Source organism: Coregonus clupeaformis, chromosome 17, assembly GCF_020615455.1.
Source record: "Coregonus clupeaformis isolate EN_2021a chromosome 17, ASM2061545v1, whole genome shotgun sequence".
Lineage (NCBI taxonomy): Eukaryota > Metazoa > Chordata > Actinopteri > Salmoniformes > Salmonidae > Coregonus > Coregonus clupeaformis.
The window spans coordinates 42,057,595-42,078,593 of NC_059208.1; the positions used below are offsets into that span (position 1 = coordinate 42,057,595).

Here is a 20,999-nt window from a genome sequence, read left to right on the forward strand (position 1 = left end):
TTGCTAAAATTCTAATAGTTTGCCTAATTTCAGTTTATGTGACAAAACAAGCAATGTGTAGAGAGTCATCGTACCATCTAAACCGCTGTCAAATATATTTTCAGTAACCAAAAATATTGTATTTTCATCTGTTTGAAGATGGCAAAAATGAAATCATGGGAAGCATAGAAATAGCGCAAATAGAACAGTTCTACCGCTTCTTAGCCTTGCTTTCAATCAGAATGACAGATCTATAACTCACATATCTATGTGGATTTTGTTGGTCGACCAAAAAGTTACATATTGCAGCTTTAAAATGTGATTTTAAACCTTACCCTAAACGTAACCACACTGCTAACCTTTTGCGTAACCCCAACCTTAAATGAAGACGATATTTCCTTTTGATATAGCCCATTTTAGGACTTTGTGGCTGTGCTATCTAGTGGAAACCAGGTAAAGCGGCGGTTTGAAAATTCGTCATTGGCTTTGATACTCTGATTGGTTAGAGACAATCCAACACCCTTCATTCCCTTTCTCACCACAAACAACTTCAATGATGGCAGTCTCTGACTAAAGTATGTAGTGAACGACAGAGTATGGGTGGTCCTCTGTAGCTCAATTGGTAGAGCAAGGCGCTTGTAACACCAGGGTAGTGGGTTCGATCCCCGGGACCATCCATACGTAAAAATGTATGCACACATGACTGTAAGTCGCTTTGGATAAAAGCGTCTGCTAAATGGCATATTATTATTATATTATTAGCAGCGGAAGAATTTAGTGTGAGTCGTCAGGCTAGAGGATAGCAGGGATGGGGCATGAATCTGCAGCTACAAGACAAGCCTGATACCTGTCCTGTACGTACCATAACATTCAGACCTCTTGATGGCAGATCGCAGTATAGAATAGATCTTTATTGTCAATTTTCTCAAGGCCACAATGGCAATAGGTGGCACCTAAGGTATAAATGCCATCTCTCTCTCTCCACTTTTTTTCTTGTCAGCCCTGGGATTCAAACCGGCAACCCTTCGGCTACTGGCCCGACTTTCTAACCTTGAGGCTACCCACACCACCCCATACAGGATTGCTGACATACAGGGACGCTACATAAGGTTGGACTCTCTCAGGCAGCAATGGGAAGATGACCACAAGAGGGCACTGAAGTATGGGAAGCTGTGTGGTAGCAGCAAAAGGTGGGTACAATAGTCTCTAGACTACACACTCCGTCCAATCGTCAATAGTCTCTAAAGTGGTGTCCTAGGCTCTCCTTGTCACCTTTCCTACAGTGCCTTCAGAAAGTATTCAGACCCCTTGATTTTTTCCACATTTTGTTACGTTACAGCCTTATTCTAAAATGGATTAAATAAAACAAAAATCCTCAGCAATCTTCACACAATACCCCATAATGACAAAGCGAAAACAGGTTTTTAGAAATTTTTGCAAATGTATTAAAAAAATAAAATAGAAATACCTTATTTACAAAAGTATTCAGACCCTTTGCAATGAGACTTGAAATTGAGCTCAGTTGCATCCTGTTTCCATTGTTCATCCTTGAGATGTTTCTACAACTTGATTGGAATCCACCTGTGGTAAATTCAATTGATTGGACATAATTTGGAAAGGCACACACCTGTCTATATAAGGTCCCACAGTTGACAGTGCATGTCAGAGTGAAAACTAAGCCATTAGGTTGAAGGAATTGTCCGTAGAGCTCCGAGACAGGATTGTGTCGAGGCACAGATCTGGGGAAGGGTACCAAAACATTTCTGCAGCATTGAAGGTCTCCAAGAACACAGTGGCCTCCATCATTCTTAAATGGAAAAAAGTTGGAACCACCAAGACTCTTCCTAGAGCTGTCCGTCCGGCCAAATTGAGCAATCGGGGAAGAAGGGCCTTGGTCAGGGAGGTGACCAAGAACCCGATGGTCACTCTGACAGAGCTCTAGAGTTCCTCTGTGGAGATGGGAGAACCTTCCAGAAGGACAACCATCTCTGCAGCACTCCAGCAATCGGGCCTTTATGGTAGAGTGGCCATACGGAAGCCACTCCTCAGTAAAAGGCACATGACAGCCCGCTTGGAGTTTGCCAAAAACACCTAAAGACTCTCAGACCATGAGAAACAAGATTCTCTGGTCTGATGAAACCAAGATTGAACTCTTTGGCCTGAATGCCAAGCGTCACATCTGGAGGAAACCTGGCACCATCCCAACGGTGAAGCATGGTGGTGGCAGCATCATGCTGTGGGTATGTTTTTCAGCAGCAGGGACTGGGAGACCAGTCAGGATCGAGGGAAAGATGAACGGAGGAAAGTACAGAGAGATCCTTGATGAAAACCTGCTCCAGAGCGCTCAGGACCTAGACTGGGGTGAAGGTTCACCTTCCAACAGGACAAAGACCCTAAGCACACAGTCAAGACAACGCAGGAGTGGCTTCGGGACAAGTCTTTGAATGTCCTTGAGTGGTCCAGCCAGAGCCCTGAAAATAGCTGTGCAGCGACGCTCCCCATCCAACCTGACAGAGCTTGAGAGGATCTGCAGAGAAGAATGGGAGAAACTCTCCAAATACAGGTGTGCCAAGCTTGTAGCGTCATACCCAAGAAGACTCAAGGCTGTAATCGCTGCCAAAGGTGCTTCAACAAAGTACTGGGTAAAGGGTCTGAATACTTATGTAAATGTTATATTTCCGTAAAAAAAAAACGGTTTTTGCTTTGTCATTATGGGGTATTGTGTGTACATTAATGAGGGGGAAAAAAACTATTTAATCAATTATAGAATAAGGCTGTAACCTAACAAAATGTGGAAAACGTCAAGGGGCCTGAATATTTTCCGAAGGCACTGCATATCTGAACTGATTTAAAAGAACTAGACAAGCGACAGACAGTGGCTCATAGACCACATCCCCCATATTGCTTTTATCAATCAAATTCCAGATCACAATGAAGGATACAGAGACAGGATTTGGAAGCTGCTTCAGACCATTGATATGAAGACACAGTTCATTATAATAAGACCGTTGGGTTTTAAACTGTAGTAGCATGGCAGAATACAAACAAGAAGGACGTAAGACATCTGGACAATGTGGAGCTAGTGTAGTGTATCTGATAAATTAGGTAGAATAGGAATTCTGCATTCCACACATCTTTCGATACACCTGCAAACAAAGCTACCCATGCATAACCTACACACTGAACAGCTGTTGGCACACCCCCTCATCATCCAGAATCCACCTATAGAAAGTGTCCATGAATCTCGACTGGAATCTGGAAACTATGGAGGATAATTAGAAGCTAGAGCGTTAACACCAATGCATTATTTCAAATAATGGCTTCTCTCTCTCTCTCTCTCTCACACACACACACACACACACACACACACACACACACACACACACACACACACACACACACACACACACACACACACACACACACACACACACACACACACTGCCCTAGGAGAGGAGTCCATGCAGACTCCCTTTGCTGTCACACTGGCTCTCCGTCCACTGGCCTCCCATACACCCCTGTGCCTCCCCTGACATCTGCAACTCTCTGGCTCCCTCTCTCCTCACAAATAACACAGACACACACAGACACACACACACACAGAGCTACCCTGCCTCCCACCCCCACATTCACACACCCCACACACACATTCTAAAAGGAAGAGAGGTAATGAGAGGAAGGAGGATGGGACAGGAGCAGCTGTGTGGACTGAAACAGAGGTTGGAGAACCAGACGTGTGACCAGAGGGCGGAGGACATGTTGTCAATCAACCATGATTAAAATAGTCGTTGGATAGAGGCACTTTCCCTGTACAGCTCTCTCTCACTGTGTCTGCTCTTTGCCCTTCTCTCTCTCTCTCTCTCTCTCTCTCTCTATCTGAGTGAGATGGGTGTCAAGGACGTTGTTGTTGTATTCCAAAGATAATCCCATTTTTACTTGGCTATTTAATTATAGATCTCTCACTCTCCTCTGTCTAGGCATACTCCCTTTAAACATGCGCGCGCGCACACACACACACACACACACTGTTTCACCCTCAGCTCCACCATCAAGCAGTCCTAAAACATTAAACTCCTCCAGTAATCAAGAAATTGCCATTTTTAAGGACATTACTTTTCATGGATGGTTTTGCATATAAGCACATTTTAAAGCAAAATACATTTGAAATGTGTTTGCATTTCTTACGTGTAATCGTTCTCTTACCGTTTAAAAACAAATTTTTCAAACAACAAGATAATAGTAGTAATTTCAATATATGCTTGAATGGGGAATACATTAAATGTTTCCAAATCCACTTTGATGCTGCAACAGTGCAACATTGCCATTCACAGTGCTTAGTGCCTATACAGTTAGTCATATATAAGAAGTGGTATACACTGTAGGTTCATCATTGCTGAGCCTGTGTTTAGTATAGATGATGCAATTGTGTACAGTATATGGACGGTGCCTTATATACTGACTACACAGCCTTTACAGCATCATGAAAGAAAGAGACAGATGGGAGAGAGAGAGGGAGAGGGAAAGAGAGATATGAGAGAGAGGGTGAGAGAGAGAGAGAGAGATGAGAGAAGAGAGAAGAGAGAGAGGGAGAGAGGGAAAGAGAGATATAAATAAATATGCCATTTAGCAGACGCTTTTATCCAAAGCGACTTACAGTCATGCGTGCATACATTTTTGTGTATGGGTGGTCCCGGGGATCGAACCCACTACCTTGGCGTTACAAGCGCCGTGCTCTACCAGCTGAGCTACAGAGGACCATGAGAGAAAGGGAAAGAGAGATGAGATGAGAGGGTTAGAGAGAGAGAGGGTTAGAGAGAGAGAGAGGGGAAGAAAGATGAGAGAGAGGGAAAGAGATGAGAGAGAGGAGAGAAGAAAGAGGGAAAGAGAGAGAGGGTTAGAGAGAGAGAAAGAGAGATGAGAGGGAAAGAGAGATGAGAGAAGAAAGAGGGAAAGAGAGATGAGAAAGAGAGATGGGATAGAGGGAGAGAGAGAGAGATGAGAGGGAAAGAGAGAGAGAGAGAAAAAGAGATGGGAGAGAGGGTTAGAGAGAGAGCGAGGGAAAGAAAGATGAGAGAGAGATGAGAGAGAGAGGGAAAGAGAGATGAGACAGAGAGGAGAGATGAGAAAGAGGAAAAGAGAGATAAGAGAGAGGGAAAGAGAGATGAGAGAGAGGGAAAGAGTGGTGAGAGAGAGGGTTAGAGAGAGAGAGAGAGAGAGGGAAAGAGAGATGAGAGATAAGAGAGAGAGAAAGAGAGATGAGAGAGAGGGTTAGAGAGAGAGAAAGCGAGAGAGATGAGAGAGCGAGGGTTAGAGAGAGAGAGAGGGAGAGAGAGGAGAGATGAGAGAAGAAAGAGGGAAAGAGAGAAGAGAGAGATGAGTGAGAGGGAAAAGGAGATGATAGAGAGGGTTAGAGAGAGAGAGAGAGAGGGTTAGAGAGAGAGAGGGTTAGAGAGAGAGAGAGGTAAAGAGAGATGAGAGAGGGAAAGAGATGAGAGAGATGAGAGAAGAAAGAGGGAAAGAGAGATATGAGAGAGAGAGGAGGAAAGAGAGATGAGAGGGAAAGAGAGATGAGAGAGAGAGAGAGAGAGGGGGGTTAGAGAGATGAGAGAGTGATAATAGAGATAAGAGAGGGGGAAAGAGAGATGAGAGAGTGATAAGAGAGATAAGAGAGGGGGAAAGAGAGATGAGAGAGAGAGGGAAAGAGAGGAGAGAGAGAGAGAGGGTTAGAGAGATGATAAAGAGGGAAAGAGAGAGAAGAGAGAGGGAAAGAGAGGCGAGAGATTAGGAAAGAGAGATGAGAGAGGGGGTTAGAGAGAGAGAGGGAAAGAGAAATGAGAAAGAGGGAAAGAGAGATGAGAGAGAGGGAAAGAGAGATGAGAGGGAGGGAAAGAGAGATGAGAAAGAGGGTCAGAGAGAGAGAGAGAGAGAGAGAGGGAAAGAAAGATGCGAAAGAGGGAAAGATAGATGAAAGAGAGATGAGAGAGAGGGAAAGAGAGATGAGAGAGAGGGAAAGAGAGATGAGAGAGGAGAGAGAGAGGGAAAGAGAGATGAGGGAGAGGGTTAGAGAGAGCGAGAGAGGGAAAGAGAGATGAGATGAGAGAAGAAAGAGGGAAAGAGAGATGAGAAAGAGGGAAAGAGAGATGAGAGGGGGAAAGAGAGATGAGAGAGGGGGAAAGAGAGATGAGAGAGAGGGTTAGAGAGAGAGAGGGGGAAAGAGAGATGAGAGGGAAAGAGAGATGAGAGAGGGAAAGAAAGATGAGAGAGAGGGAAAGAGAGATGAGAGGGTTAGAGAGATGAGAAAGAGGGAAAGAGAGGAGAGAGGGAAAGAGAGATGAGAGAGGGGTAAAGAGAGATGAGAGAGAGGGTTAGAGAGAGAGAGAGGGAAAGAGAGATGAGAAAGAGGGAAAGAGAGATGAGAAAGAGGGAAAGAGAGATGAGAGAGAGAGGGAAAGAGAGATGAGAGAGAGGGAAAGAGTGAGAGAGAGAGAGAGAGAGAGGGGGTTAGAGAGAGAGAGAGAGAGAGAGAGAGAAGGTAGACAGACCCTTTCCACTTCTTCCCTCCCCTCTCTATTTTTACAGCTGATTTGCAGTTCCAAATGCAGCACCCTGTCTTTTTCTCTCCGATCCACCTCTGTTCCATCCCTCTTTCCGTCTAATTAATCAAGCCTCCCCACTCTCTTCCCCCTCTCTCCTCTTTTCTCAGCGTCTTCTTGTGAGTCATCCCATCATCCCCTCCCCGTTCTGTCACACATTTGACCCCCTCCCTCTGTTTTCCTCCTCTCTGCTCTCCCTCTCTCTCTCTGTTTCTCCCCCTTCCCTCTCTGTTTCTCTCCCTCTCTCATCCATCTCTCCAGTATTTTCTGGCTTTCCCTATTAGGCGGAACACACAGACAGCAGGTAACGATGGAACATCCTCATTCTCTTCTCTCCCTCTTCCACTCTCTTTTTTTCATACTCCAGACTGCCTTCCGTTATCCCCTGTTTTATTCCTGCATCTTGTATTGATTGCCTCCCAGTAGCAGAGATGTGCTGTGTTGGACTGGGTCACGGTGATGATGATGCTGCTGCTTGCTTAGTTCTGTATGTGAGGCATTACGGTTGTGTATGCTAACTAGTGTCAGTCCTGCCTGGCTCTGGGTTTTATTGATTCACTGTGAGTGAGTGTGTGTGTGTACTGTGTGTACGTGTGTGTCAGTTTGTATTAGAGCATTTGCGTAGTATCTGGGTTCTTTGAAGGTGCCTCAGTGCATGATCTGTGTGTGTGTGTATGTATGCAGAAAATGTGATTGTGTTTGAGCTATGTGTGTGTGTGTGTGTGTGTGTGTGTGTGTGTGTGTGTGTGTGTGTGTGTGTGTGTGTGTGAGGCAGGGAGAGGAAAGGAGAGCTCTACACGTATGTGTGTGTGTGTTTGAGAGACGGTGAAGGGGAGGGAGAGAGCCTTGAATGTCTGTATCAGTATGTGTACGAGAATGTGTGTGTGTGTGTGTGTGTGTGTGTGTGTGTGTGTGTGTGTGTGTATATGTACAGTGAATGTGTGAGAGAGAGGAAGAGGGATAGTGTCTGCAAAAGTGTGTTTGTGTGTGTGTGCCATGCGTTAGACTGCCTCTGTGTCGGCCTGTGTCCAATCGGTGCCACTCCTGCGAAAATAAGCCTTCTGCGTCCCTCTCTCTCCCTCCCTGCTCTCCTTTTTACCCAACCATCCCTCTATCTCTGAATCTCCTTTCTTCTATTTTTCTCCCCATCGTCCCACCCCTCCCCTCCCCTCCTCCCTCCCTCCCCTCCCCTCCCCTCCCCTCCCCTCTCCTCTCCTCCTCTCCCCTCCTCCCTCCCGCCATCTCCCTCTATCACGCTCTCTCTGGGTATTTGTGCTGAGCGCTGCAATCTTCAGTATGTGCTGTGTGGACATGGGTGTCCTCATACTGCACACTGCTGGGAGGGAGTGGTTATATAACTTACAGCTGCACTCATATATGAGTCACGATAATGTATGGGGCTGATTGGCTGAAAGTGGATAGGGATTTCTGCATATGGTGGCACCATTAAATTACAAGCATTTAAATGAAGAACATAAGGTTAAGTAAATTCATAGTCACTGAAAAGTATGGGGCTGAAAGGAATGTATAATATATTTCTGCATCACAAACATTTCAGTGAAAAACCTACAGCGACATTCATACATTTATAGACAGCAATGTATGGGGCTGACAGAATGAGGGGGGTGTCATAGAATAGAGCTGTAAGTGTACAAGGACTTATTATATATTTCAGTTGTCATTTCAGTGACATTTCAGTTGCTGTAACATTTCAGTCTTTCTGTGAAGACAGGAGATTATATAGCTGTGCAGTTCTGTAGGGATCCTTGTTATTTTGTTTATCAAAATAAATGAGCAATTAGCAACAATGACTATTAGAGGCATAGTACTATTAATAAGGAAAATTATAATGACATCATATGGTACACCATAGGGCAGGGATGGGCACTCATCATGAGGAGCCGCAGAGGCTCACGGGTCTGCGTACCCACATCCATACCCACACATGCAGTGAGAGTCGGCCCTTTTAGCCTGTGGATTTATGGATAATGCTTGTCGTGGGGGGCTGGGCGCTGACAGTCCAATCTTGACCAATGGCAGTGATGGATTCCCTGTGTCTCATGAAGTCGTGAGCCAGGTGACTAGGAACGATGTCGTCATTTAGCTTGAGTCACCGATCATCCACAGATTCCACACCTGATAGCGGTATAGTGTCTGAGTGAGCCATGTTTTAGCATCATGGACTTAGAATATATTTGAGTCTGATCCTTTACCATGGTAATAGCTCCATCTAACCTTCTGGTACACGATGCATTGTAAAAAATCTAAATCAATTCAATTCCAACTTTAAATCATGATGGCTTATAGCAATCGTAATGTCACTCTCTGCACACTTCATTTGCACTCCCATTATGCACTTCCTTCCTGTATGTGCAAATGCAATGGTAAAAATAGAGGCACTTATGACCTCTCTCCCTTTCTCGACCCCCTTCTCTCTCTCTCTTTCACAGGATGTCGATTGTGAGCATCATTGCGAGGGAGATCCTAGACTCCCGGGGAAACCCCACTGTGGAGGTGGACCTGTGCACAGAGAAAGGTGACCCCTCTCATGCCTGTCTACAAAGCTTAGCATCGCACCATACAAAGAGCGTAAAGATTAGCCAAAATCTATGATACATTTTTAAGAGCATCACCGTCTAAGGCCTATTCTTTCTCGTACTATTTCTGTATCATTCCCCTCTAACGTTACTCTCTCTATTGCCTCTCTATCTCTTACAACTCCCTCCCCTCCTACCCTCTCTCCCTCTTTCTGTCTCTCTCAGGTCTTTTCAGGGCTGCAGTGCCCAGTGGAGCGTCCACAGGCATCTATGAGGCTCTAGAGCTGAGGGATGGAGACAAGAGCCGCTACAAGGGCAAAGGTTTGTTTGTTTGTGTGTGTGTGCATGTATATCTAATGCTTGAGTAAACAGAATGATGTTTGTCTGTCCTTCACCATCTTCTCTCCTATCTGCCTTCTTTCTCTGCTCTAGGTGTACTCAAGGCAGTGGGCCACATCAATGACACTCTGGCTCCTGCCCTCATAGCATCGGTGAGTGCATATTGATTTGCAGATAACCAGTGAGAGTGAGAGTGAGAGTGAGAGTGAGAGAGATGAGAGAGAGAGAGAGAGAGAGAGAGAGAGAGAGAGAGAGAGAGAGAGAGAGAGAGAGAGAGAGAGAGAGAGAGAGAGAGAGAGAGAGAGAGAGAGAGAGAGAGAGAGAGAGAGAGAGAGAGAGAGAGAGAGAGAGAGAGAGAGAGCGGAGTGCGAGAGTGATAGAGAGAGAGAGTGAGTAGTGGAAAATACATTTTAGGACGCAGTCAGCCAGTAAAAACGCATTGCTGCAACGTACGAAAATCACATTGCCATTGTACTGCACTTATAGAATGTACATATAGAAATGAGCTGAACATCTTACAACTCAATGATGTTGTACTCTGATTCTATACAAGCAAATCTGTTACATATATGATATGTGCAAGAGGTAATACTTTAGAGGGTAAGGCTTATAGTTCAAAGGAGGCTGCAAATATGAGATATTTATTGTGTGCAGATATGTTGCGGGTTATCCATCCATTTGTTGAATTAGAGAATTGATCCTCGATAACTTACCAATATAATGAATATATTAATATGCTTATTAATTAGTTGTATAAATATGATGTGTCCCATAGGGTATCAGTGTTGTGGAGCAGGAGCAACTGGACAACACGATGATCGAAATGGACGGCACAGAGAACAAGTGTGAGTCTCCAGGTTCCTACCAAAGAAACAGATAAAATGTGTCAATATGTATCCCCCGATCAATTGAGGTCCAGCATTAACTGAGAGAATGGGCTTTTGTCTGAACCCAGATTTTGGTAGCCCTTTTGACATTTTTCACATTTCCTTCCTCGTCGACAGCTCAGTTTGGTGCAAATGCTATCTTGGGAGTCTCCCTGGCCATTTGCAAGGCTGGTGCAGCAGAGAAAGAGGTCCCCCTGTACCGTCACATCGCTGACCTGGCGGGAAACACAGAGCTGGTGCTCCCAGTTCCAGTAAGCCACACTACTTCTATGACGGTCATATCAGAGAAGGAGGTGTAGCAGTAGCATAATAACAATAATTCAATACTGAAACAGTCATTGTGTAAATGGCTTTACCAAAATGGTATGTATGATAAAAATAATATATACTGTATATGAAACATTGGTATATATATGGGTGAAAGATATATGGGAAATTGAAGCACTGTACCGGTACCTGCTGAACATGGGTATTGGCCTAACTGCTAATTCCCCTGTCTCATCTCCTTCACAGGCGTTCAACGTGATCAACGGAGGCTCCCACGCGGGCAACAAGCTAGCCATGCAGGAGTTCATGGTACTTCCTGTCGGGGCGGAGTCTTTCAGGGACGCGCTTCGGGTGGGCTCCGAGCTGTACCACACGCTCAGGGGGGTGATCCAGGAGAAGTACGGCCAGGACGCTACTAATGTGGGCGACGAGGGGGGGTTCGCCCCCAATATCCTGGAGAACAGTGAGGGTAAGTGCAGCAGAGCTGATTTAGAACCACAGTCCTGTGACCTGTAAGCCCAGTTGTCACCCTCGGTCTACAGGGATTTTATTGTTGACATAATGGTTAAGACGTTGGATTCCCGAGCGAGACATCTGCGGTACAAATCCAACCATAGGATGTTCATGGCACTTTACTTCTATCTTGGGTCGTGTTCATTACGTATCAAACACAAGAAAGCAGTCTGGACTTCTCCTTTTTGTTTTTTGTTTTAAAACATTTTGCTGTGTGCCCCACTGAACACGACACAAGTTCAAATTATACATACTCTAGGGGGCAGTGAAAATAGTGGACTGTACCAATGTTAATATTTTCAACACTTTTGGTTGCCCACATTCTGTATGGGCATTTACACAAATAGACACATCTTTTCACCCACAATCTAGTCTTTGCTGCAATGTCTATGGGAAAACAGCAGCCATAAATCTAACATGGTGTTAAAGATCAAATCATAAATCTAAGGTGGTACGCTTTAATGAGTTTCCAACCTGCCTCTGGTACAGTGTCTGCCCATCTGTATGTTTGTGAAGATGTGTCCTCCTCAAGGCTTGCTTTTCTCTCATTTCCCAACAGCAAAGGCAATGTGTATCAGATGATCTTTGAACTAACTGTGTGTGTGTGTGTGATAACCCTGGGCCTTGGGGAAAGAATGATGCCGCTATCCCACTATTGAAGAAGTAGCTAGGTGTGACAGGAAGTCGAAACCCTGGCAAGAGCAAAAAGAAGTGTGAAAAGCCTGAAGGAATGTCAGCTGTAGCCTCTTAGAATAGATTTTGGTCTGCAGTATCTCTCTAGAATCAGTGTGTATTCTTGCAACCTTTCTGCCTCACTCTCAAACCCACTCCAGCTTGGATACTTGACTATTTCTGCATTCAGCAACACAGCAGCATCATCTCACCAAACAAGCAACAAGACAAGTAGGCTAAAGCAGAAACAGAGTGGTTCACAGGCTAGGTAGAGTCTACCCTTACACCCTTCCTCTCTCTATCTCCCCCCAACACTTATCTTCTTTCTTTCTTTCTTTCTTTCCTCCCCTCCTCCCCTCCCTCTTTCCGTCTCTCCCCTCAGCGTTGGAGCTGATAAAGACAGCCATCGAGAAAGCAGGCTTCACGGATAAGGTGGTGATCGGGATGGATGTAGCAGCGTCCGAGTTCTACCGCGAGGGGAAGTACGACCTGGACTTCAAGTCTCCTCCGGACGCTGACAGGCACATCAGTGGAGAGGAGCTGTCAGACATCTACCAAGGCTTTGTTAACGACTACCCAGGTAGGCAAACAGTCACCTGACACCTATTGGATTCCTAATTCAATCTAACATGAATTTGATTGATTGATTTTATTTGAGAGTTTAAAAAATACATATACACACAGTGCATACATTTTTTAAAACTAGACAGGGATAACACAAAAAAAAGTCACTGACTTAAAAAATAAATTAGATTAAATTCAAATCCATTCAATTAAATTATAGAGGCAACAGACTGATCCTACAGTTACATTCAATCCCATAGAAATTGGAGAAAAGAGATGTTCAAGGTCATGTCTACCTTCATGTTGAAAGATCCCACGACACATTTCCTCTTACAATACTATGGCTGTCTACTGCTTTGCTCCCTATAGAAAAACCTCAGTTCCAAACCACGACTGAGTACATGTCCCAACTGAGTGTGCACTCCACTAAACCCTTCTCCCCTTTGTAGTGGTGTCCATCGAGGACCCGTTTGACCAGGATGACTGGGCCGCCTGGTCCCGTCTCACTGCTTCCGTGGGCATCCAGGTTGTCGGGGACGACCTGACGGTGACCAATCCCAAGAGGATAGAGAAGGCTGCCGAGGAGCGGGCCTGCAACTGCCTACTGCTCAAAGTCAACCAGATCGGATCTGTCACTGAAGCCATCCAGGCGTAAGTGACCCATGTCACATGACCTGTCAATCAATCACTTTGATATAGATATATAGATGTCAATCATCAAGCCAATCTGTCAATCTCAGTCACTTGGCCAGGCTAGGTTGTCCTTGAAAAATAGATGACCAGGTAATATATTGGAGAAACACTATGATGCTCTATAACAAGGTTATGTAGCCCTTATGACGTACATAGGGTTCAAGTAAAGTGTGACGTCAGTCATACACATTTATGTAGCAGTCAATTATCAGGTCTGTCTCTTGGCCAGGTTGGAAGTCCTTGAGAAAGAGATGTCAATCTCAATGGTAGTTACCTGCTTAAATAAAATATAATTTAATGAAGAAAATAATGAGCTTTTTTTACATTCACATGACCATCAATCAGCCATATTTATATAGCCAACACTTTACTTCCATCTACAGTGCATTCGTAAAGTATTCAGACTCCTTAACCTTTTCCAAATGTTGTTACGTTAGACTTATTCTAAATTGATTAAATACATTTCTTCCTCATCAATCTACACACAATACCCCATAATGACAAAGTCAAAACAGGTCTTTATACATTTTTGCTAATTTATATTTAAAAAAAAGAAACATAATTTATTTACATAAGTATTCAGACCCTTTGGTATGAGACTCGAAATTGAGCTCAGATGCATCCTGTTTCCATTGATCATCCTTGAGATGTTTCTACAACTTGATTGGAGTCCACCTGTGGTACATTCATTTGATTGGACATGATTTGGAAAGGCACACACCTGTCTATATAAGGCCCCACAGTTGAAAGTGCATGTCAGAGCAAAAACCAAGCCATACGGTCGAAGGAATTGTCCGTAGAGCTCCGAGACAGGATTGTGCCGAGGCACAGATCTGGGGAAGGGTACCCAAAAATGTCTGCAGCAATGAAGGTCCCCAAGAACACAGAGGCCTCCATCATTTTTAATTAGAAGAAGTTTGGAACCACCCAAGACTCTTCCTAAAGCTGGCCGCCTGGCCAAACTGAGCAATCGGGGGAGAAGGGCCTTGGTCAGGGAGGTGACCAAGAACCCGATGGTCACTCTGACAGAGGTCCAGAGTTCCTCTGTGGAGATGGGAGAACCTTCCAGAAGGACAACCATCTCTGCAGCACTCCACCAATCAGGCCTTTATGATAGAGTGGCCATACGGAAGCCACTCCTCAGTAAAAAGCACATGACAGCCCGCTTGGAGTTTGCCAAAAAGTACCTAAAGGACTCTCAGACCATGAGAAACAAGATTCTCTGGTTTGATGAAACCAAGATTTAACTATTTGGCCTGAATGCCAAGCGTCAAGTCTGGAGGAAACCTGGCACTATCCCTACGGTGAAGCATGGTGGAGGCAGCATTATGCTGTGGGGATGTTTTTCAGCGGCAGGGACTGGGAGGCTAGTCAGGATCGAGGGAAAGATGAACGGAGCAAAGTACAGAGAGATCCTTGATGAAAACCTGCTCCAGAGCGCTCAGGACCTCAGACTGGGGCAAAGGTTCACCTTCCAACAGGACAACGACCCTAAGCACACAGCCAAGACAACTGTTTTTGCTTTGTCATTATGGGGTATTGTGTGCAGATTGATGAGGGGGGAAAACGATTTCATCCATTTTAGAATAAGGCTGTAACGTAACAAAATGTGGAAAAAGTGAAGGGGTATGAATACTTTCCGAGTGCACTGCATATACCTGTCAAATGTTGCAACAATCATTGCCGTCAATCATTGACATTTTACAGCTATCCATCATCTATAACTGTTGTCATCAATCTTGACCGTAAGTACTGCCAACAGTCATTCAAAGTTGTTCAATTAAAATGTATTAATATAGCCATCAATCATACATTTACTTTATTCTCCTTTTAGTACCCTCATGCTTATTCTTCTCTCTCTCTCTCTCTCTCTCTCTCTCTCTCTCTCTCTCTCTCTCTCTCTCTCTCTCTCTCTCTCTCTCTCTCTCTCTCTCTCTCTGCCTGACACCTTCTCTCGCTCTCTCGGTCTCTCTCTCAGGTGTAAGCTAGCCCAGGCCAATGGCTGGGGAGTGATGGTCAGTCACCGTTCGGGAGAGACAGAGGACACTTTCATTGCTGACCTGGTGGTGGGGCTCTGCACTGGACAGGTACACACTCACTCATTCACTCATTCACTCACTCACAGAGACATGCGGAGCGTTCCATACAGATACAGAAGACCCCGACCATTATACAAATCTGACCACAACATTGTATCGCTTTCACTAAATCTGTTCTAATTCTCTCTCTCTCTCTCTCTCTCTCTCTCTCCCTCCCTCCCTCCCTCCCTCTCTCTCTCTCTCTCTCTCTCTCTCTCTCTCTCTCTCTCTCTCTCTCTCTCTCTCTCTCTCAGATTAAGACAGGAGCACCATGTAGATCTGAGAGGCTGGCCAAGTACAACCAGCTCATGAGGTCAGTGGTCAAACATTATCCTCTTTAGCTATCCCGCCAAATTCTACTCAGTGGCTTATATTGCTTCTTGAAAAAAATTTGAAAGCATACTGCACCTCAAAACCATAAATCATTATTTTTCCATAATAAATACTGCATCGCAAAGGAATAATAATATACTTGTATGTATATACTTGTATGTGTATTATTGCATGTAAGTGTAAAGGACGTCACACTGCTTGCTTAGCGAGTACCACTTCCTCCCGATACGGCACATACGATAATGGCGCAGAAGGAGATGGCTGCCGTTTTACAGGCTGCTAACCAATTGTGCTATTGTGTGTGTCTTTTCGCGTTATTTGTAACTTATTTTGTACATAATGTTTCTGCCACCGTCTCTTATGACCGAAAAGCGCTTCTGGATATCAGGACAGCAATTACTGGACAAAGATTGTTTCTTTAACGAGTCGGAGGCAAAGGATTTTCTTCAGACACCCGACAAGGCCCAAATCCCCGTCATTCGCATGAGAAAGAGACAGAGATATCGGGGACGTAGGTCGGGGTGCCTTGTAAGGATCCGACGGCGAGTGCGTAATCTGCCTCTACCATCAGTCCTATTAGCCAACGTACAATCATTGGATAACAAAATAGACAAACTAAGATCACGGATATCCTACCAACGGGACATTAAAAACGGTAATATCTTATGATTCACCGAGTCGCGGCTGAACGACGACATGGATAACATACAGCTGGCGGGATATACACTGCATCGGCAAGATAGAACAGCTGCCTCCGGTAAGACAAGGTGGTGCACGAAATCTAATATTAAGGAAGTCTCAAGGTTTTGCTCGCCTGAGGTAGAGTATCTCATGATAAGCTGTGGACCAAACTATTTACCAAGAGAGTTTTCGTCTATATTTTTCGTAGCTGTCTATTTACCACCACAAACCGATGCTGGCACTAAGACACTCAATGAGCGGTACCGGAGCGCCAAGTCTAAGTCCAAAAGGCTTCTTAACAGCTTCTTACCCCCAAGCCACAAGACTCCTGAACAGCTAATCAAATGGCTACCCGGACTATTTGCATTGTCCACCCCCCCCACCCCACCCACTCTTTTACGCTGCTGCTACGCTATGTTTATTATCTATGCATAGTCACTTTAACTCTACCTACATGTACATATTACCTCAATTACCTCGACTAACCTGTGCCCCCGCACATTGACTCTGTACCGGTACCCCCTGTATATAGCCTCGCTACTGTTATTTTACTGCTGCTCTTTAATTATTTTTTATTTTAATTTTTTACTTACCTATTTTTCTTAAAACTGCATTGTTGGTTAATGGCTTTTAAATAAGCATTTCACTGTAAGGTCTACACCTGTTGAATTCGGCGCATGTGACAAATAAAATTGGATTTGATTTGATTTTGATACCTGGCGTGAAATCGGGACCTCTGCCTCACAAACACACGTGACCGTCCGCCCTCAAGCGTCTTAGAGGATCGCGCCTCCTCAAATGAGATGACGCAAGCGGGACACTTAAGGCTGATGAGTAGGTTTTACACATCCCCATGTGCTACACAAACATAGATGAACATATACTGTAGCTATACTATGTAGAGACCAACGAGTTACTGGTCAACAATCCCTAAAAGTAAGAATAGGATTAGGACAACGTTGCCCCTAGACACTGATCTAACGTCAGTTTTACCTTCCACCCTCAATAGTTCAAGGTCAGGTTAGCACTCAGTTACTGTAAACTGAACCTAGTCCTGTATCTACATATAAGGACAACGTTCACCTTGAGTGTGACTGTAGCCAAGAGCTTAGCCAAGAGCGTATTCCCACATGTCCCATTCTAAACAAGCGTCACCAAGCTAATTGCTGTGACGCGCATGCTAACAACACGCCAGTGTCACCCCATGTGTGAGAGCCAGTCAGAGCACGGAGAGCACCTGGGATCTGCTCAGGGTAATCCCATTGGCCTCTTAGCAGGACAGAGGAGGGAGGGCCTCTTACCCAATCACAGCAGCATTAACTGATAACTGCCACTATAACACCCTGATCACTGGGTTAATGGTTTCAGGTAGAAGTTACAAGTTGTACAGATCTAGAATCAGATTGCATGACCCCTAATAACAGCTCCTATAACCCCTGATGATCACTGATAATAGTTGCAGGTGGAGGTGTATGTAACCAAGATGGCGTAGCAGTGCGGTCGTGTTCTTTGTTGTGTGTCCGTGTAAATAGCCAGTTTTTTGTATTTTTTTTTGTATTTTTCGTACATATTTCCCTATCACACTTTTCATCCTTCTACTAAATATACTTTCCTGCAACCCGCCTCACTCAATGTGGAACGGATTCTATTATTTACTCACCTTTATCTAGAATCTCCAGTTGAAACTAGCTAGCCAGCTAACTAGCTACTTGCTATTAGCCACCGTTAGCGGTTTTCACCCAGAACATCGGATTTTCTGCCGGAATAACTGAACCACTGGACCCTAACACCGGATCGCAACTAGCTAGCCGCAACCGAATGGATGTTGCTGTAGGCTAATCACCACTGCCCCCGAAGCAAGCACCAGTTAGCCTTGAGCTAGCTTCGAGCCAGGCCCATATCCAGGCTATCTACCTCTTTGTCTACCGGACGGGAGTAGCCAGCTAAATAGCTACTTGCTATTAGCCACCGTTAGCGGTTTTTCACCATTGTCCGTGGCCTGCACTACCTACCAGCCAGCTCTAGCCTGGACTATTATCGGCCAGTCTGCACTGTCTGCATAGCGCGTTATCAACCCAGAACATATCGGATTTTCTGCCGGAATCATTAAATCACTGGACCTTTAACACCGGATCATCGCAACTAGCTAGCTGCAACCAAATGGATGTTGTTGTTGGCTAATCAGCCTTGTGCTAGCCTCGAGTTAGGCACATCTCCCGGCTATCTACCTCTAGAGTCGACACGGAGCCCCGCCGATCCATCACGACTGGTCTGCCGACGTAATCGTCTGTGGGCTTCCCGTTGCGACGACCACGAAGATCCATCTGCTAGCCCCGGCTCGCTAGCACACGCAAACAACAGCCATGCTTCCTGCTCGCTGTGCTGTAGCACCAATTCGTACTGCTCTCGGACTCACATATTGCTGTTCACTGGACCTTATTGATCACTCAGCTGCACAGCTGATGCCTGCTGGACTGTTCCTTTACACGGTACCCTGTCCTGTTTATCTGTTTAGCCTCAGCCCAAACTTTCATCGCCATTACCAGTTGTTGTCTTAGCTCTTTCTAATAACACCTGTGATTGCTTTATACCTCTATCCCATGTCAATAAGCCTTGCCTATTGCTGTTCCAGTTAGTTCTTATTATACAATTTCAATATAGAACCCCAAGTCATTCTCAAACTGCCTCAAATAGCTCCTTTGTTCCACCCCCCATACACGCCGAGACCGGCTCAATCGGTGCCTCCAGTGATGCTATCTCTTTCATTGTTACCCAACGCTTAGGTTTACCTCCACTGTACTCATATCCTTCCATTGTGCTCCCGAGTGGCGCAGTGGTCTAAGGCACTGCATTGCAGTGCTAGCTGTGCCACTAGAGATTCTGGTTCGAATCCAGGCTCTGTCGTAGCCGGCTGCGACCGGGAGACCCATGGGGCGGCGCACAATTGGCCCAGCGTCGTCCAGGGTAGGGGAGGGAATGGCTGGCAGGGATGTAGCTCAGTTGGTAGAGCATGGCGTTTGCAACGCCAGGGTTGTGGGTTTGATTCCCACGGGGGGTATGAGAAAAATATATATATGTATGCACTCACTAACTGTAAGTCGCTCTTGATAAGAGCGTCTGCTAAATGACTAAAATGTAAATGTAAATGTAATATCCTTGTCTGTACATAATGCCCTGAATCTATTCTACAACGCCCGGAAATCTGCCCCCTTTATTCTCTGTACCCAACGCACTAGAAGACCAGTTCTTAAAGCCTTTAGCCATATCCTTATTCTAGTCCTCCTCTGTTCCTCTGGTGATGTAGAGGCTAACCCAGGCCCTGCAGCCCCCAGTATCACTCCTACTCCCCAGGAGCTATCATTTGTTGACTTCTGTAACCGTAAAAGCCTTGGTTTTTTGCACGTTAACATCAGAAGCCTCCTTCCTAAAGTTTGAGTTATTCACTGCGTTAGCACACTCCGCCAACCCTGATGTTCTAGCAGTGTCTGAATCCTGGCTTAGGAAGGCCACCAAAAATTCAGAAATGTCCATCCCCAACTACAACATTTTCCATCTAGATAGAACTGCCAAAGGGGGTGGAGTTGCAATCTACTGCAGAGCTCTATCATACTATCCAGGTCTGTGCCCAAACAAACAAAAATCCCCCTTTCCAGAAATAAGTCTCTCACTGTTGCCGCTTGCTACAGACCCCCCTCAGCCCCCAGCTGTGCCCTGGACACCATATGTGAATTGATTGCCTCCCATCTATCCTCAGAGTTCGTACTGCTTGGTGACCTAAACTGGGATATGCTTAACACCCCAGCCATCCTACAATCCAAACTAGATGCCCTCAATCTCACACAAATGATCAAGGAACCTACCAGGTACAATCCTAAATCCGTAAACATGGGCACCCTCATAGATATCATCCTAACTAACTTTCCCTCTAAATACACCTCCGCTGTCTTCAACCAGGATCTCAGCGATCACTGCCTTATTGCCTGCGTCCGTAACGGGTCCGCGGTCAAACGACCACCCCTCATCACTGTCAAAAGCTCCCTAAAACACTTTAGCGAGCAGGCCTTCCTAATTGACCTGGCCCAGGTATCCTGGATGGATATCGATCTCATTCCGTCAGTAGAGGATGCCTGGTTGTTCTTTAAAAGTGCTTTCCTCTCAATCTTAAATAAGCATGCCCCATTCAAAAAATTCAGAACTAAGAACAGATGACTGCCCTTGACCAGCACAAAAACATCCTGTGGCGTACTGCATTAGCATCGAATAGCCTCCGCGATATGCAACTTTTCAGGGAAGTTAGGAACCAATATACACAAGCAGTTAGGAAAGCAAAGGCTAGCTTTTTCAAACATAAATTTGCATCCTGTAGCACCAACTCCAAAAAGTTTTGGGACACTGTAAAGTCCAGGGAGAATAAGAGCACCTCCTCCCAGCTGCCCACTGCACTGAGGCTAGGAAACACTATCACCACCGATAAATGTACAATAATCGAGAATTTCAACAAGCATTTTGCTACAGTTGGCCATGCTTTCCACCTGGCTACACTACCCTGGCCACCAGCTCTGCACCCTCTGCTGCAACTTGCCCATGCCCCCCCCCCACTTCTCCTTCACACAAATTCAGACAGCTGATATTCTAAAAGAGCTGCAAAATCTGGACCCCTACAAATCATCTGGGCTAGACAATCTGGACCCTTTCTTTCTAAAAATAGCCGCCGAAATTGTCGCAACCCCTATTACTAGCCTGTTCAACCTCTCTTTCGTAACGTCTGAGATCCCCAGAGATTGGAAAGCTGCCGCGGTCATCCCCCTCTTCAAAGGGGGTGACACTCTAGATCCAAACTGTTACAGACCTATATCCATCCTG

The 20,999-nt window shown here is 45.3% G+C and overlaps 1 protein-coding gene across 2 annotated transcripts in view; it reads left to right on the forward strand.

Annotated features, from left to right (window-relative positions):
- Nucleotides 1–20,999, forward strand: part of LOC121586430 (gamma-enolase) — a 30,305-nt gene that overhangs the window by 1,130 nt on the left and 8,176 nt on the right. Inside the window, exons 2-12 of one of the 2 annotated variants that reach the window (XM_041903102.2) lie at nt 980–1,169; nt 9,023–9,108; nt 9,335–9,430; nt 9,542–9,600; nt 10,224–10,293; nt 10,453–10,586; nt 10,849–11,071; nt 12,170–12,367; nt 12,801–13,002; nt 15,023–15,131; nt 15,377–15,435. In XM_041903102.2, coding sequence (XP_041759036.1) covers nt 980–1,169; nt 9,023–9,108; nt 9,335–9,430; nt 9,542–9,600; nt 10,224–10,293; nt 10,453–10,586; nt 10,849–11,071; nt 12,170–12,367; nt 12,801–13,002; nt 15,023–15,131; nt 15,377–15,435 — 1,426 coding nt within the window. Of the gene's footprint in view, nt 1–979; nt 1,170–6,656; nt 6,877–9,022; nt 9,109–9,334; nt 9,431–9,541; nt 9,601–10,223; nt 10,294–10,452; nt 10,587–10,848; nt 11,072–12,169; nt 12,368–12,800; nt 13,003–15,022; nt 15,132–15,376; nt 15,436–20,999 lie in introns of those variants that run through there. The other variant, XM_041903103.2, reaches the window with a different exon arrangement.